Source organism: Mugil cephalus, chromosome 11, assembly GCF_022458985.1.
Source record: "Mugil cephalus isolate CIBA_MC_2020 chromosome 11, CIBA_Mcephalus_1.1, whole genome shotgun sequence".
Classification (NCBI taxonomy): Eukaryota; Metazoa; Chordata; class Actinopteri; order Mugiliformes; family Mugilidae; genus Mugil; species Mugil cephalus.
In genome coordinates, this window is record NC_061780.1 from 9,674,083 (window position 1) to 9,691,248 (window position 17,166).

General features: G+C 38.9%; 3 protein-coding genes across 3 annotated transcripts; all 3 read left to right on the top strand.

Annotated features, from left to right (window-relative positions):
* Window positions 1-1,343: 1,343 nt before the first annotated feature.
* LOC125015782 (H-2 class II histocompatibility antigen, A-U alpha chain-like) lies at window positions 1,344-4,144 on the top strand. The gene is made up of 5 exons (XM_047597738.1): window positions 1,344-1,460; window positions 1,853-1,943; window positions 2,605-2,868; window positions 2,954-3,235; window positions 3,328-4,144. The coding sequence occupies exons 1-5, from the start codon at window positions 1,458-1,460 to the stop codon at window positions 3,459-3,461; spliced, it is 774 nt and encodes a 257-aa protein (XP_047453694.1). The 5' UTR covers window positions 1,344-1,457; the 3' UTR covers window positions 3,462-4,144.
* Window positions 4,145-4,780: 636 nt separating this feature from the next.
* On the top strand, window positions 4,781-11,426 carry LOC125015786 (DLA class II histocompatibility antigen, DR-1 beta chain-like). Its single transcript, XM_047597743.1, has 5 exons — window positions 4,781-4,893; window positions 8,237-8,497; window positions 9,172-9,453; window positions 9,538-9,648; window positions 10,525-11,426. The coding sequence occupies exons 1-5, from the start codon at window positions 4,845-4,847 to the stop codon at window positions 10,578-10,580; spliced, it is 759 nt and encodes a 252-aa protein (XP_047453699.1). The 5' UTR covers window positions 4,781-4,844; the 3' UTR covers window positions 10,581-11,426.
* A 586-nt stretch (window positions 11,427-12,012) lies between these two features.
* Window positions 12,013-13,916, top strand: LOC125016033 (DLA class II histocompatibility antigen, DR-1 beta chain-like). The gene is made up of 2 exons (XM_047598198.1): window positions 12,013-12,512; window positions 13,726-13,916. The coding sequence occupies exons 1-2, from the start codon at window positions 12,275-12,277 to the stop codon at window positions 13,914-13,916; spliced, it is 429 nt and encodes a 142-aa protein (XP_047454154.1). The 5' UTR covers window positions 12,013-12,274.
* Window positions 13,917-17,166: the final 3,250 nt, after the last annotated feature.

Below are 17,166 nucleotides of genomic sequence, written 5' to 3' on the forward strand. Positions count from 1 at the left end.
AGAAACAACTTTGATTTAACATTAGAGACGTGCGTTTGGGATGCTACATTCAGTTAACCATGAAATTAAATATGTCATAGGATGCTACATGAAAGGAGAAGAAAGACCTGGTGGTTGCAGAGGTGGTCAGAACATAGGAGGAACAGTATAAGATCTGCATATACAACAAGCTGCAGAAAGCTGGACAGCCCACGAAGGGTCAGTCCCCATGCTTTAAATTCACTGCAAATCTGACTCTCTGCCTTCAGGCTGTCTGTCATGCAACCTTCCTCCTCCACTTAATCTTTCCTTATTGATGTCAAACGCTGGTCGTAAGGCACACTGGTCTGTAGTTCAATGGTCAAACATACAAAAGCAGTAACAACAAGTGCATTTTTGAATGCAGGTAAACTTTCTTAATTATCACATTATAAGGTGTTTGAACTTAAAAACATAAACAAAGGGTCATTAACACGGCCCAGAAGATCATCGGCCACCCTCTCCCATCCCTACAGGACCTCTACAGCACCCGCTGCCCGAGGAAGACACGCAGCATCCTGAAAGACATTTCACACCCAGGACACCGGGTGTTCCAGCTCCTGTCCTCTGGCAGATGTTTCAGGATGCTGAAAACAAGGACAAACAGACTGAGGGACAGTTTCTACAACAGGGCCATAGCCGTACTGAACAAAAACAGCTGACACAATCGTGTCACAACGTTTCACTTTCATGAAAATAATGACTGTGCAATAAGCTTTTTCCTTTTCCCCAAACAGAAGTGCAATATTATACAGTCCTGTTTACATTCTAATTTGTATATAGTGTCATTTTTAGTTTGTTTGTTGTACATGCCTTGTCTAGTTTAGTTATTTATTGAATATTTATCTTTTGCACTGACGGGAGAGCTGTACCTAAATTTCGTTGTGTAATGTATATTGTTATATGCTACCGTGCAATGACAATAAACACTCTAATCTAATCTAATCTAATCTAATCTAATCTAATCTAATCTAATCTAATCTAATCTAATCTAATCTAATGTTTTGCTTGAGCCACTTTTGGACTAAAGCTTGTTCAGGCACAGTTTTGACCCATGGACATGATCAGGACTGCGTGCTGCGTTCAGGGATGGCATCCACAGGGATTAATTCATCAGAAAAAAAACTTTCAGGCAAAGTCAGCAAAGAGACAACTTGAAAACATGGAGTTACTGAACCTTTGAGAAGAATTTCTTTTGAAAATGTTTAACATGGATGGAATTGCCTTCAGCACATCTGTCAGAGCAAGAAAAGTACACAGTACGTTTTGTTCTGTAACTTTGATTATTCTCTGGGAAAAAGGAAACCACTTAGGAACCGTTAACCATCAGTCACTTCATGACAAGAGACACTTCTGCTTTTAGGAGAGCGTCTACATCCTGGTTCAGTTTCATGAATCTCACATGCGCACGTGTAATCTAGTGGATACAAACCTTCAGCATGGTAAGAATCAATCGCTTTCTTATCTAACAGAAACAACTTTGATCTAGCAGTAAAGAGAGACCTGTGTTTAGATCAAGCTATTCTCTACAAAGTACTAGAAGTAAAAGTTAAAAGGATTTTGCCATTTGTCTGGGGAAACATTATTTGAGAAAACAAACTGCTTGAATGGGACAGGGCAGCAGTCTGGTGGTTATCAACGTCTGGGTTCAAATGTGATTGGGTAGGTGTGAGTGTGAGTGGTTGTCAGTCTCTTTGTATTAGCCCTGCTGTAGACTGGACACCTGTCCAGGGTGTATCCCACCTCTTGCCCAGCTGTCGTTGGGCAAGAGGTGTGTGATTGTGTGAGTTCCCAGCAACTGAGATTAGAACTGTTTTATTTACACTCTCTGCAGAGCAACAGTCTCCACATGAAGACCTGCGGCTCAAATATGAAGCTCTTCATCGCAGTCCTGATGATCAACCACTTCTGTGCTTTCTCGCAATGTAAGAACGATTTCTAATTCACTCCATTGTTCTAGTATGATGAAGTTTTAAATTGTGACAATGCCGTTTCGACAGGGTTGGTCAGATAATAGTCTATGTATAGTTATAGGTGTGATCCTTTAACTACAAACTAAATAGATTTCAAATATTTCACAAAGGTCTTCTTTAAATGTATTGATACATTTTATTTCTCTATTTTGGGACTTTAAATGTGGATGGAACGAGAAATTGGAGGGATTAGCTTGGTGAATCTTATCAAACTCTGTATTACACAGAATAAAAGTCAATTAAATTTCATTGTATATGCATGTATATATATCAATTTTCCATCCAAACATTAGAAATGTAATGTTAGACTGCTCATGCAAGTTTAAGGATGACCATTTTATAAATACACAAAATGCTGAAGATGTAGTTTTTCAAAGGTAACTTTCAAAACAGAAATGAGTTATGTGTAAATAACTCCAAACACATAAATGATAAACAAATAAATGATCTTAATCATTTTCCCCCAGATTGAGGAAGAGTGTATATTTGAATTAATATTGATTTCATAAATATGCTGCTCTCTTCTTTCCTGTCCCAGCATCTGTTTTGTATGCTTGTATTGAATATTAATCATTGTCCCTTTTGTGATTTCCTTTTTTTTCCTTTTTTTCAGTTAACCATGAAGTTAAATATCTCATAGGATGCTTTCTAAATGGCACAACTGAGGTACAGTTCGAATTTGACTCTGAAGAGATCTTGTACGTGGATTTTGAAAACAGTTCAGTTGTATACACTGTGCCAAGGATTATTTCAGACGACCCGAGTCATATGTTTGACAACATGGATGTGTTCAAAAATGCTCTGAAAGCCAAGAGGTTTTGTCCAGCAGCTCTGAGACTCTATGTAGTAGAGGAGAAATATCCACCAGAAGTTAAAGGTAAATGACGCTCACTGCATGCTGCGTTAGCTTCAATATAACTGTCAGATGGAGGTTTTCACATCTTGTTTGTGACTCTCCATAGACCCACCTGAGAGCATCCTCTACCCTGCAGATGAAGTTGAGGCAGGAGTTGAAAACAGCCTCATCTGCTTTGTCAACAATTTCTTCCCACCTGCCATTAAAGTCAGATGGACCAAGAACGGTCTTCCTGTCTCCGAGGGGGTGTCACGCAGTCGATTTTATCCCAACGAAGATCAAACCTTCTACCAGTTCTCTACTCTGACGTTCACACCGAGGGAGGGAGATATTTACAGCTGTACCGTCGAACACACAGCACTAGAGAAGCCTCTCACAAGAATCTGGGGTTATTATCTTATCCTCTTGAATTCTAAAAAATGTTTCCTGTAAAATATTTTCCAGCATGTGATGATTTATATTTCTTTCACTCCTCCACAGAACCTGAGCTCAGTCATCGCGGTCATGGACTGGATGTTTACTGTGGAGTGGCTGTGACTGTAGGTTTACTGGGCATCGCAGCTGGAACATTTTTGCTTGTCAAGGGCTGCAGAGGAAATAATTGTTGCTCTTAAAGAGATTATACACGATACATTGGAGGTGATCATACTTTACCTGGGATTAATAACATTAAGTACATTGATTGGAGCTGTAAGCAGAAATATTTCTTTTTTTTTCTTAGTTTTACAGTTTCAGTGAAAATACCAAGACAGAGAGTGGACCACTAATAATAACATCTGTTGACTAAGTTCTTAAAGAAGGAGTGAATTAATCAATATTTAAATGTTATGAATGTGCACACAATAGTACCATATAAAAGGAAAACCAATCATCAGCTATGTTTTTATGTGGGATGAACAGTTCATATGCTAGATTATATTTAACTGAACACATAAGCAGTGGCTATCATCTGCAGCTTCTTGATATATATATTTTTTTTTATGATTTATTAGAAGTATTTACCCTGTGACTATTATAGGGCCTTGTATGTTAAAGGGGGGATTTTATTCTGTCATTTTATGCTGCCTTTTCTGATTTGCAGCATTGTTTAGTACATTATGCTGTAACAACACTTACTGTGAATATTATATTACTTTATAATTAGAACATGTTGGGACTATTGAGTTCTTAATTCTGTAGTCATATTAATATATTGTTTGTTTATATATAAAACTGAATTGTAATTCTTCCTGTGCATTATATGCATCGTGGTAGTAATTTGACATAATTTGCCAATAAAGCTCATTCTGATTATTTATTTTTAGTGTTTTAAGTATTTCCACTTTCTATTCATGCTTCTATTACACCACATTTCAGACAGAAATACTATTCAATCTTTTTTTCGGACAGATATAGGTTGAAAAATAAATCTGTTTTTGTTACAATGCATTCCTGTCCATTAGTGTACCTAATGATGTGACCAGAGAATGTATGTGACTATGTAATTGTTCCATTGAGTATGTCTGATAATAAAATGTAGAAAATAAGTAAACAATAGCATAATTTATCAGACATTCAGTCAATCGTGTATGATAAAGAATGTTAATAACCTCAAGATACCAACACTGAGATCAAATCATAATCTTTTTTTAATCACCTTCACAGGCGTTTTTACTTGCAACTGCCTTGATATTTATTGTTATTTATTACCCATACTACTTTACATTGTATTTCTTTCACTTTACCATTACAGTCGTGTTTACATTCGTCCTAAAGAGTGTCTTGTACGTCATGCTGCTGACATGGGCCTTAAATCGAGTCAAAGTTTTATGAATCTGACTCTAATTCGACAAAATAAAAGTCGTTAAAGCGGCCAATGACCCACAGCGCAAATTCAGCGGTTTGTCCAACCACGCCTCCTAAATGACACAGAAACTCAGAGAGCCCTCTGTTAGTTTATTTCCTGATCTCGGCATTAGTTTTTTTTTTTTTTTTAATTTGTCTTTCACACTGTCGCCATGCATCTTCACGGCTTTTTGTTTCTCCTCCTGTCATTTACGAGCGCACGTAAGTAACTTAACGTAAACACTGTCTGTCTGTCGCCGTTTATTTGTGTCGCAGTCTGAACACAGGAGTTAATGAAGCTGTTGATAATGGTCGATCATGACATGTCTGTTTATCACGGTGAACGATTTCAGTCAGGACGCATCATGTGCTTCGATTAGTCTACTACGTCGACTGCATTTAAATTGAATGTGACATTTCCATATTCCACAGTATCATCTGCACCAAGTTTGAAGTGTTTTTATTACAAATGCGCACATTATAGTTAAGGTGACTCCTTCAGTGGGTAAATTAACAGTGACTAAAGTTGCATTGAACCATTGTTTTCCCTTCAACTGAAGTAAATAAACATATGCAGTGTAGTGGAGAGCTACTGTACATCCTGACAATATCTGTAATTAGTTTGACTCTATAGTTAATAGATAAAATACCCTGATCATCAACAGATGGGTTGGCTTTAGTAGTTAAGCAACTTTAGCACAGTTTTGCACCAGATGTACACTATTTGTGTTCTTATTGTTGTTTTCTTGGGTACACTAGTGCAGTCCTGGACTAAGCCTAAAGTCACACCACTTTTTTAATGTGCTTTATCTTCTCTGTGCATATATACTTTTTTTTTTTACTAGGTCTTTGTACTTCAGGGACATTGGCCCACTTAAATACTACATTTTCTATTTGTACTCTCTTTTGTACTCTACATACTGGTTCTGGTCAAGTGTGGTCACATTCCCATCATTTCTTACCTACTGCTGGCGGCTAGGCTAATTAGCTGGTGTTTTCTAGTGTTTTATTTCTGTGGCTAGGCTAATTGTATCTCGTTTCTGACATAGGCAGAAGGAAGAGATGACTGGCCGAGTGTGGTCACATTCCCATCATCTCTATTACGTACTGCTGATGGCTAGGTTAATTAGTGGATGACCACTGGTCTGCTGGTTGGTTGTCCAGTTGGACCTGGCTTCTGAAGGAGTTTTTCCTTAGATCATGGCACAAGGGATTGTAACATCTTGTCCTGTGTATTAATGAATAAGTCTTGTACTGATGTGTTACTGCATCCCCTTTGCAACTAATGACCTCTGCATCTGTAACAGATGCCTCTAAACTGGGCTTAATAAAATATTATCTTGTGTTAAATCCCACTTCATGACTGTTATGATGTTAACTTTATGTTGAAACAGCATAAGGAAGGTGGTAATTCAGCTGCATGATAATTTTGGAGAATGTAGTCTGTGGGGCTGTGAAACTGCATTGAGTCTATTATTTAGTCTGTAGGTCACTGATTAACACATGGCTGTCAATGTAATAGAAATAGAAACAATAGCACAACAAACAACAGCCTCCGAAATGAGAACACAGTTAAATAATCAGCTCTCTTGGTTATTTTCCACAACCGCTGACTACCATAGTCTCCAGAATGCATTCATTTCACTAATGTACCTAATGAACTGGCAAATAAGTGTTTAAGCAGATTACTGTGTCACTTTCTTGTGCTTCTGGACTTTCTTCCAGAATGTAAAGCAGTGGCACTGAGATGAAACGATATGAAAATCGTTCAAAAAGTACTGAACATACACACTGAAATCTTTTAACCAAGTTTTATTTTAAAAACTAATACTTTTCCAGTGTTTCCCACAGGATTTTAGGAGACTGTGGTGGGAGGATCTCTGACCCTCAAGGGCCTTTAGTGCATTTTGAGACCACTGAATGTAATGTAAATTGCTGTATATGAAGATAACAGGTTGGTAACATCCATTAGAACTTACAAAGGCATATCAGGAATATTTCGAATTTAACCTTGAAAAATAAAACAATGACACAGCCATTCATTCAATTGTTCATTCGTTCTTTCATTAGTTCAACATCGATCATGTGAACAATCTTCAAACTGTCAAACAAAATGATGCACAAACAACACTTGCATTTGCTGTCCATAATCTTGGCACATGCATGCTGCACCAATAGTCAGCTATGACTCAGGCAGCTTGACACTGACTCACTACTGACACACTCTGCACCTTTGGACACCTAATTGGTGAAAAACAGTTCCAGAGCTCTTCCAAAGTTGAACTCTTCAGGGCTTGGCCCATTTATTGAGACCCTCAGCAGTGTTGGGCATGTTACTTTTCAAAAGTTATTGGTTAATGTTACTAGTTACTTCTCCCACAAAAATTTCTGACCTTCAGAGGTCAATCTTTATGAGAGTAGAGTAGTAGTGCACCAAAGGCGAGTCGATCCGGGTCTCAAAATGCCGGCATTTTCGCTGTGAAAGCGGTATCAGTACTAGGATTGTTTGGATTTCGTTACATGAACAACTTCTTACTAGCGAGTCGGGCCGATAAAATCTCAAGTCATCAGAAACGGTGTCGCTGGATCGCGCCAAATGCAGCAAGGAATAGACAATAAAGTATGAGCGCGACCTGTGCGCTCATACAGGTCGCGCTCATAGCACCTGTGCGTGCTTGCACCTGTGCTCGCTCTCTCGCGGGCTATAGAGAAGAGTACAGCTGTTGAATTGGCGGACTGACAGATAATATATTTTTTTATTTATTTATCTATTTTTTGGTCATATGAGACTGTGGCGAGCCCAAACAAGACTGTGGCGGGCCGCCGCAGTCTTGTTAATTAATGGGAAACACTGCTTGTCTTTACATTCACTGCTCAAGGCTAGATCTAGTCTTACAGATTCCAGAACTGGTACAGAATGAAAACTCACTGTTTTATGTACCTCAACTAGAAATCAAATGTGCATGAAGCAACACAAAGTAATGTGGCAGAAACATTAAAATAATACCATAAACAAAATAAAATAAATGGTAAAATTGTGCAAGATGGCACCTTGTGACCATAAGACTTTGTGCATGTAGCTAAATATACTTTTCTTCGCATTCAGTGCTCTGAAACTTAAGTTACTTAACTTGGGTTTCCTGTTATTGAGAAAACAATAAGAACGTTTAACAGACAAACCAATACATTTCCCCACTATTCCGAAATCCCGTTTTTCTTGACTTAAATTACACTCGCTGAAAATCTGTGGGTGGTGGTCACAGACATGGCTCATCAAATGAAGTGTTACCCCCCTTTGAAGAGATTTGTTTCTGCATTCTCTGCACAAGGGTTGGTTGTCTTCAATTAATTTACCGACAACATCCTTTGCAAATCCAAAATATGCCCAGACGTCTGATCTCGGGAGCGCAGGTACTTTCAGCCATGTTTTCGCAGGACAGACAGTGCAAACTGCGCATACGCGCCCACTTCTGAGAGAGTGCCGTTCAGGTGCTGCTGCTTCTCCAGGCTATAACTCACATCCCATGCATAGCATCACCTTACACTTGTCTTCTTTCTGTTTCAGATGCTTTCTTTGGATACGTTTTGATGCGCTGCCAGTTCACTTCAAACACTGATTACCTTTACCTCGAGCAACTATTCATTGATAAGTTGTTACTGGGCCAGTTTAACAGCTCTGTGGGAAAGTATGTTGGCTTCACGGAGAAAGCGAAGAAATTAGTGGAAATACTCAACAAAGACAAAGGGTTTATGGAACAAGAAAAAGAGAATGAAGCAAAGTGCAAAGACCACCTCTCACTAATGACTGACTTCGTTTCAAAATCAGGTAATTCTGCTGCTCGCAGCTAAAAGCCTGACAAGGCTTCAGATTACAGCAGCCTGCACGTTACATTGTTGTATTTATGTAGGTTTATGTAGCCCCTAGTAGCAGAGAAGGCAGAAAGGAAGAGTTTCAGTGGGTCAATGTGACTGTCCACGTATGCATCATAAAAGGACCTTATTGATTTTTATCGGGAACTGGAGTCAGTGTTGGAGGAAGTATTGGTCTTTTACTGTACTTTTTAGTTTCTTTTCCCAATCATGTGATTGTCTTCTCTGCCCTCATTTATTTGAGTTGCGTGTTAATTGTCAGCGTTTAGAAAGTGCTGAGCAGGTAGTGAACAGTGACTTTCAGATGTTTTTGGTTAAAATATCTGTCTGTCAATGATGAAAACACAGTAGGCGATCAGTGAGAGAAAACAAATACCGTGCAGATGTGAGCAGGACCTCACTATGATTGGCCGTATGTTCAAAGCTTTTGTTATCCTAAAACTGAGATTATATCAGCTCTAATGGACACAAAGAGTATTTCTGCAGCTATTAACAGTCAAAATATCAAAGTTAATATTGTAATTGTTTAATGTAAGTATGGTCCTGTATTTATACAAAAATTCATGTGTATTGCTGCATAATTAAATAATGTTTATTTTTGCCAAATAGTTTTGTTTTATTTCTCTCCAGTTGAGCCGACTGTCAGGGTGAAGTCAGTTAAAGCAGCGAGCTCCGATAAACCAGGCATAATCTCCTGCAGTGCATACAACTTTTATCCCAAAAACATCCGACTGACGTGGCTCATTGATGGAAAGGAGGTGACATCAGACGTGACGTCCAGTGGTGAGCTGCCCAATGGGAACTGGTTCTACCAGATCCACTCAGAGCTCGAGTATACACCCGCAGCAGGAGAGAAGATCTCCTGTATGGTGGAGCATGCCAGCCTCGCGAGCCCAAAGATCTACGACTGGGGTAAAATAAGAGATTGACTGGAGGCGTGAGGAGCGACGGCATCGATTAGAAGAACTCATTACATCTGTTTTGATGTGTTTTCAGACCCAGTGGTTGAGTCAGACAGTTTTGCAATTGCTGTTGGTACAGTGGTGCTGGTGATAGGTCTGGTCTTACTACTTGCTGGGCTGATTGTCTACAAGAGGGCCGGTAATGGTAAGTGATAATACTGACCAGAAATGATATGAAAGGAATCTAAATCTGTAGGTCTCCAGTGTAAGCAGCTGCAGCCTAAAGTATGCAGCAATAAAGTGTCTTTTTACCCAACTATCATAGTCTGTGACACATCGCATGTGTTAATTTAGCAATCCCACACACTCTTCTGTGTAATCTCCAGCGTAAATTTTGTTGTGTTCATGTGTGGAAACAACATAGTTCACTATTCACTGAGAGCTGCTTCCAGTGTTTGAGAAGAGCAAAGGAAACTGATCAGAGGAGCCTTAATGTGTGGCTGTTTTTAAATCTGTGCACATTAATCTTGAGAAATGTTTGCATTTGTCTACAATAACAAGTACAGAACAAGTGCAGTTTAATAGTGTGATGAACGGATTTTCTGATTTGTATTACCCTTGAAATGACAAACTAAGTGGCATTTGCCTGTATTAATACACTTAGGGAGGCCTCACGTCTCCTGAAAAGTGCCCTGACTGGTAACCCTGTAGCAGGCACTGTTGGCACACTATGCACAGGAGGAGGAACTGGCATGAAAATTTAAGGTGTTTCATTGGCTGCAAAATAAGTAGACACTCCCCAGTGTAGGATGAGTCATCAGCATGTACTGTTTTTAGCACTAATATTCAGTAACTTGATATTTTCTCAAAAGTGCAGACATGCAGTGTTTAAGTTTCTGCTTGTAAGATACCAGCAGCCCAAGATGAGGCACAATAACGACACACAAACATACTTCTGTTGATACTAGGAGCGGTTAAAATGACACTTGTAAAGTTAACCCTAAAATATCTTACACCACCCAGATTCTTCTGTCAGAAAATATTTACTCTGCTTCTCTTTATATATATTTGTTCTTTCTAGGCCGGGAGTTGGTGTCAACAAGTTTTAAGGAGACTGCCTCCAAAGCTGAAATGTGAAACTATCTGAACATTTTTATGGAGGGATACAGCTGTTATATAACTTCTCTTTATTAGATGTAAACTTTAATTGAGGACTAAAGAACTGAATGAATTTCATCACAGCTTTAACTAGAGGACATTTAGATTGTGTATTTACTCAGCACCTTCTTTCTTTCATTAGCTCAATGCAGTAAATGGTTTTGTGAGTAATTTAATTTATTAAAGGAATCAGTGGTGGCTGGTTGTAAACACGACACAGTAATATTCATTCAGTCATTCCTACAGGTTAAAATAATCAGACCATGATACAGTTTTTCTCTGCCACTCCACACATAGTTGGTGCCACTGAAACATAAGAAGCTCACAGCGGTACAGACTGTGTGACCCAGGTCAGCCCGTTAGCATTTTGTTATCTCGAGGACAAAAGAACAGTAAACTGACACACTCTAGATTAAATTAAAGGCTATAAAGGATCCGTGCATCATAAGACAAACCCAGATATTAACTGACATCACAAAACTCCAGAAACCCCTCGTTTAACAGCACCAGCAACTTATTTCAGCCTGATTGTACGGTTTAACTTCTCATCAAACGTAGCACTTTGAATAAATCTAATTACATACATTTGTACTTTAGATATTGCTGGTAATAGATCATAAGATCTGTATTTGTATGATTCGTTTTCTTGTTATTATGTATATCTCTTCAGATGTCGTGTATTATTTAATTATTATTAAGTATTTCTAACTAATTAACCAGCACTTTTAGAAATTCACTGAAAAACACATTTGGATGTTGCTGTTATTTGATGGTAAAGATCTGATTGTCTATTTGTAGTAAATAAAATAAAGCAAATGATTAAGATGTGTGGTCGACTTTTCCTTCGTAGAGTACTTATATATTCTAAACATTTTTAACAATTTGCCTTTTTACACAAAGCCATATTATAATGGTGGTGGCTTCTCAGTAGTAGGCTCTGGACAGGGGGCTCAGTACTTATACAGTAACTTATTTTAGATGATATATTTTCACTTTGTTGACATTATTTTCTAATTAAATTTTTTTCTAATTTGTTTCTACTTAGCCAGAGTGAAGTGGCTGAGAAACGGGAAAGAGATGCCTTTTGTTGTAGCGTTCTCAGAGAAAATGTCCAATGGAAACTGGCTGTACCAGATGCACTCTCACCTGGAATTTACACCCAGAACTGGAGATAAAGTAACGTGTATGGTGGAACACGCCAGCTTCATGGAGCCCAAGCTTTATGACTGGGGTGAGACAGTGTGAACAGATCCACGTGGGTTCAAATGAACAGTGCAAACATTTAGGAACCTCACCTCTTCAACTTCACTTTAATGTAGCGTTTGTGAACAATGTGTTTTCAGATCCGCTGGCTGCGTCAGAGAAAATTAAGGTGGCGGGTGGGACAGCAGGGCTGCTGGTGGGTCTGGCCTTTTTAATCACTGGGATGATCGTCGGCGTTATTTTTTTTCAGTAGCGGGTAATCTAACTAATTACAATGTCTATGTAACAAGCCGTTACTGAAAATTAAGTGGGGCGCGTTATAAACTAAAGTGTGAAGTGTACATTTTTGTGATGAAGAAAACAGTGGAAGTACAGTAGCCTATAACCCCTTTCACATCGAGCTCTGATACTGATATATCCGCCTGTTACATTCTGACTCGACGGCAGATGCTTACTTTGGAAACGTTTTGATGCGCTGCCAGTTCACTTCATACACTGATTACCTTTACCTCAAACAACTATTCATTGATAAGGTGTTACTGGGCCAGTTTAACAGCTCTGTGGGAAAGTACATCGGTTTCACGGAGAAGGCGAAGAAATTAGTGGAAGTACTCAACAAAGACAAAGGGTTTATGGAACAAGAAAAAGAGAATGAAGCAAAGTGCAAAGACCACCTCTCACTAATGACTGACTTCGTTTCAAAATCAGGTAATTCTGCTGCTCGCGGCTAAAAGCCTGACAAGGCTTCAGATTACAGCAGCCTGCACGTTACATTGTTATATTTATGTAGGTTTATGTAGCCCCTAGTAGCAGAGAAGGCAGAAAGGAAGAGTTTCAGTGGGTCAATGTGACTGTCCATCATAAAAGGACCTTATTGAATTTTATCGGGAACTGGAGTCAGTGTTGGAGGAAGTATTGGTCTTTTACTGTACTTTTTAGTTTCTTTTCCCAATCATGTGATTGTCTTCTCTGCCCTCATTTATTTGAGTTGCGTGTTAATTGTCAGCGTTTAGAAAGTGCTGAGCAGGTAGTGAACAGTGAGTTTCAGATGCTTTTGGTTAAAATATCTGTCTGTTAATGGTGAAAACACATTAGGCGATCAGTGAGAGAAAACAAATACTGTACAGATGTGAGCATGAACTCACTATGATTGGCCGTATGTTCAAAGCTTTTGTTATCCTAAAACTTGTATCAGCTTTAATGGACACAAAGAGTATTTCTGCAGCTATTAACAGTCAAAATGTCAAAGTTAATATTGTAATTATCTAATGTAAGTATGGTGCTGTATTTATACAAAAATTCATGTGTCCAAAAAAAGTGTTGAATAAGGTCAGCTGGACTTGTAGAATTTTTTGAAGACGTTTCGCCACTCATCCGTGTAGCGTCTTCAGTTCTAATAAACTGAAAAACCTTTTCTAAACAGAGGAGGTGGACTGAGATTTAATTTACCAACTATTTATAATTCAGTGTTGACTTCTTTCCCCAAGAAGTTTCAACAACATTCACACCTTGAGCCTCCAGGCTCCCATGGACAAGCCTCGTTAGAGCTCTATTCATACGGTAAGTTAGCCTAGGCACACAGTTCCCCCCCATTCAAAAACAGGTAAGTACCAGCCATTATGGAAATTAGTGACCCCAGTTTCTGGTCAAGCAAGTTTCGGGTGGGTGTTACCCACAGAGTTTATTCCTATTTTAACCTCAATTTCCCACTAGTTTATCAGAACTGAAGAAGCCACTCGGATGAGTGGCGAGACGTCTTCAAGAAATTCTACAAGTCCAGCTGACCTTATTCAACGCTTTTTTGGATTACCATGACCTGGATGACTGAGAACCTTCACAGACAAAAATTCATGTGTATTGGTGCGTAATCAAATAATTAAAGTTTATATTTGCCAAAGAGTTTGGTTTTATTTCCCTCCAGTTGAGCCGACCGTCAGGGTGGAGTCAGTTAAAGCAGCGAGCTCCAATAAACCAGGCATAATCTCCTGCAGTGCGTACAACTTTTATCCCAAAAACATCCGACTGAAGTGGCTCATTGACGGAAAGGAGGTGACATCAGACGTGATGTCCACTGATGAGCTGCCCAATGGGAACTGGTTCTACCAGAATTAAGGTGGCAGGTGGGACAGCAGGGCTGCTGGTGGGTCTGGCCTTGTTATTCACTGGGTTGATCGTTTACAAGAAGAGAGGAACTGCTGGTGAGATTACATCAAATATGAAAACATGGATTCTTCCTTAATAATATCTATTTTATTGGTTTGAAGCTGTGAAAACCTTGTTTCTGTATGTGTCTGCACTGTGAGAGAGGTGCTAAGTTCATAATTAACATAACAATATTCCTATAGGTTTAAATCCCCAGCATGGAAACAGAGAAGCTGTGAGGACACATGAGGACTCTGACTAAACCCAACATCACTGTCTGTGTGTGGATCACTCAACAGGTCGGATACATATATTATGTATGGAGCTCGGAAATATTTAAAAATAAAAATCCTCATTTCGGGAAAATCTGAAAGCACTGTGATTGTCTTCCTTGCAGTAAATAATATGTGACCCACGTTCACTGTGCTCTCTTGTGCAGTTGATTCAACAGTCCAGCCATAGTGTCTAGTGTAGTGTCTGACAGACAAGAGATAGTAGCTGGACAGAATGGACCAGGAACCTTGACTAATATAGGCAACATAAAGACAAGTAGAAAGTGGGAGGGTGAATTATTAAAACACCACTAACTTGATGACATTTGTTTTGTTTTCTTTACTGGAGCTGATTTCAGGTGAGCCATTACTGTGGCTGAGTCTCACACTCAGTGCGTTTACATGCACGTGAAAAAACGGAATTATTGCCTTAATCGGACTATAACAGGAGAATTTAAGCGCATGTAAACACGTTACTCCGATTAAAATCGGACTTCTCATTGTCCGATTGAGACACCCAGATAATGCGATTGGAATCGGAGTTTTCATCGGATAACGCGTGTGCGCATGCTCCACCACCGATGCGCTGGCGTGTGACCCCGGAACAAAAACATCCAAGAAAGCCGGGCGTAGAAGAAGAAGAGAAACGGAGCCGTCTGAGGGATAGCGCCGATCTTACCTGTATCAGAAGTAGCGTTTCTGTTGTGTTTCTGTTATTTAGCTTAACCCACTGACTAAAACAGGGTTGTCGAAATAACAAAAACATTTGTTGGTGCAAACAATACAATTCAATAATACTACTACAGCTCTCTCTGTTATTTTAGACAAATGCTGAATACAATGAACTTTGCTGAAGCTTTAGTTATTTAGGGCAGGACTGTAATATGATCATTCCATTATTCCAAGCCATCACAGCATTATTAGACTGGAAATACTGCACCAATGCAGCAACAGCATGGAGCTTCAAAATAAAACAAATACATAAATAATAGTAATAAAAATATATATATCATTGATATTATATTGACCCCTGCAGGAAAAATATGTTCCTGCAGTTTGACCCATCCACTTAAATATTTAAATATATTTATATGTATAAAATTAAATTAAACATTTTTTTTCTTATATGCTTTATAGATTATGAACTGTATTATTTTAAATATTGATCATATTGTCATATTAACTTGGAGACATAAAAAGAAATGCAAACAGATGTTAACAGCAGCAGCAGCACAGATGATGCAGGGAATCGATCCCTGGCCATCTAGGTGTAAGGTGGTACTGGCGTCCATTATGATGACGATACAAGCTCCAGTCCTGACCTGTTTGTAGGCGTCCTCCTGCTCCACTGGTCTCTGGCCAGCAGAGTTAATTTGTAGAGTTAATTTGAGAGGACAACAAATTTACACTCTTATATGAGATGGACACTCACTACTTTACATTGTATCAAAGTGTCATATCTTCAGTGTTCTGTGAAAAGATATATTAAAATATTTACAAAAATGTGAGAGGTGTACTCACTTTTGTGAGATACTGTACATGTCACACTTGATGATATAAATGACCTTGAGTTAGGAAGGAAAATCTCATAAAGGTGATGTGCAGCATGATTTATTTATAATTTACAATGTAAATTATAGTATTTTAAGAAGATATCATAATAGTATAATCGATATTTAATCAATAATAATAATAATATTTTAAAAAATAATCGATATTTAAGATATTTTTTTGTTTTGTCCTGTTTATATCTCAAACACAGTATGATTGTGTGATCGCTTACTGACATGTTACCCATCCCTGTACCTACCTGTTACCAGTACAAGCAAAGAATACTGATGCTTTGTCACCACATTTCCAGTACATAATCAATTAATTACACAATATGTTGTTGACACAGTCAACTTCAAGTAACTTACTTGGCTTACAGTATTAAAAAAAAAACTAAAAATAGGTGTGTAACCATGGCTGCAGTTGTTGAAACACTCCTTTAGTTGTGCACATAATAAGACAGTCATCACTCATGAAGTTCTCAGGAGGCATCAATAGACACATGAAATTTGGACATAATATAACCGTTAAACTAGTGTTCTTCTCCTGGATAACGCTGCTGAGTCCATCCTTCACAGTCATGTTCTTACACGATGAACCACAGTCTTTGAAGCCCGGATCACTTCTCCAAAACTGGGATGTTCTGTTCTGTTGTTTACTTATCCTGATGGAGCCATGACGAGTTAATATAAAAATTAAACACAGTAATACAACATAAAATGTGCCTAAAAGAGTGGCTGCATGTCGCCGGTGGATCTGTGAAGAATAATCTTTTTGAGTTATTCTTAGTGTGTTAATGGTTGTTTTTTGTCTGACCTGTTGTTTTTTTCTACCCAAAGTGGTTTTTGGTCATTTTTGTCTTTTGTGCTGTTTTTATTTTGTTTTTGTTTTTTTCTGGAATTTTTGTTTTATGGCTGTGGAGTTCTGCTGTTCCTGCTATCAGCTGTCCATGTCCCCTGAGCTGCCCGGAGTGAGGCCAAAGTGCTTTAGAGGCCAGCCTGAGAATCCTGCTAAACCTCCGAAGAAGTCCTGGGGATGCCAAGCTGGAGTTGGTGGTGGAGGAGCAGAGAAGGAGCTTTGTGTCGGTGGTGCCATCTGTCCTCAACGGAATCGTGAAGTCTTCGGCAGCAGGATCGATGGACTGTGTGCGCTTGATGGGACCCACAGGGAGTGTGTTATGAGAAGTGCTTTGGAGATCTCGTTCAGTACATCTGTGCCCGAATTCAGACTCTACGGGCGGACATGCTCCATTTGAATTTACATCCCTCCCTCAAGTACAAGGAGATGCCATTCGACCCGATGCCGCTGTTGCTATGCAACTGGTCAAATTGCCAACACCTTGGACAATGTTTTTGCCAACTTGTAAGCCTAATGCTAATTCTGTACATTTTTTGATT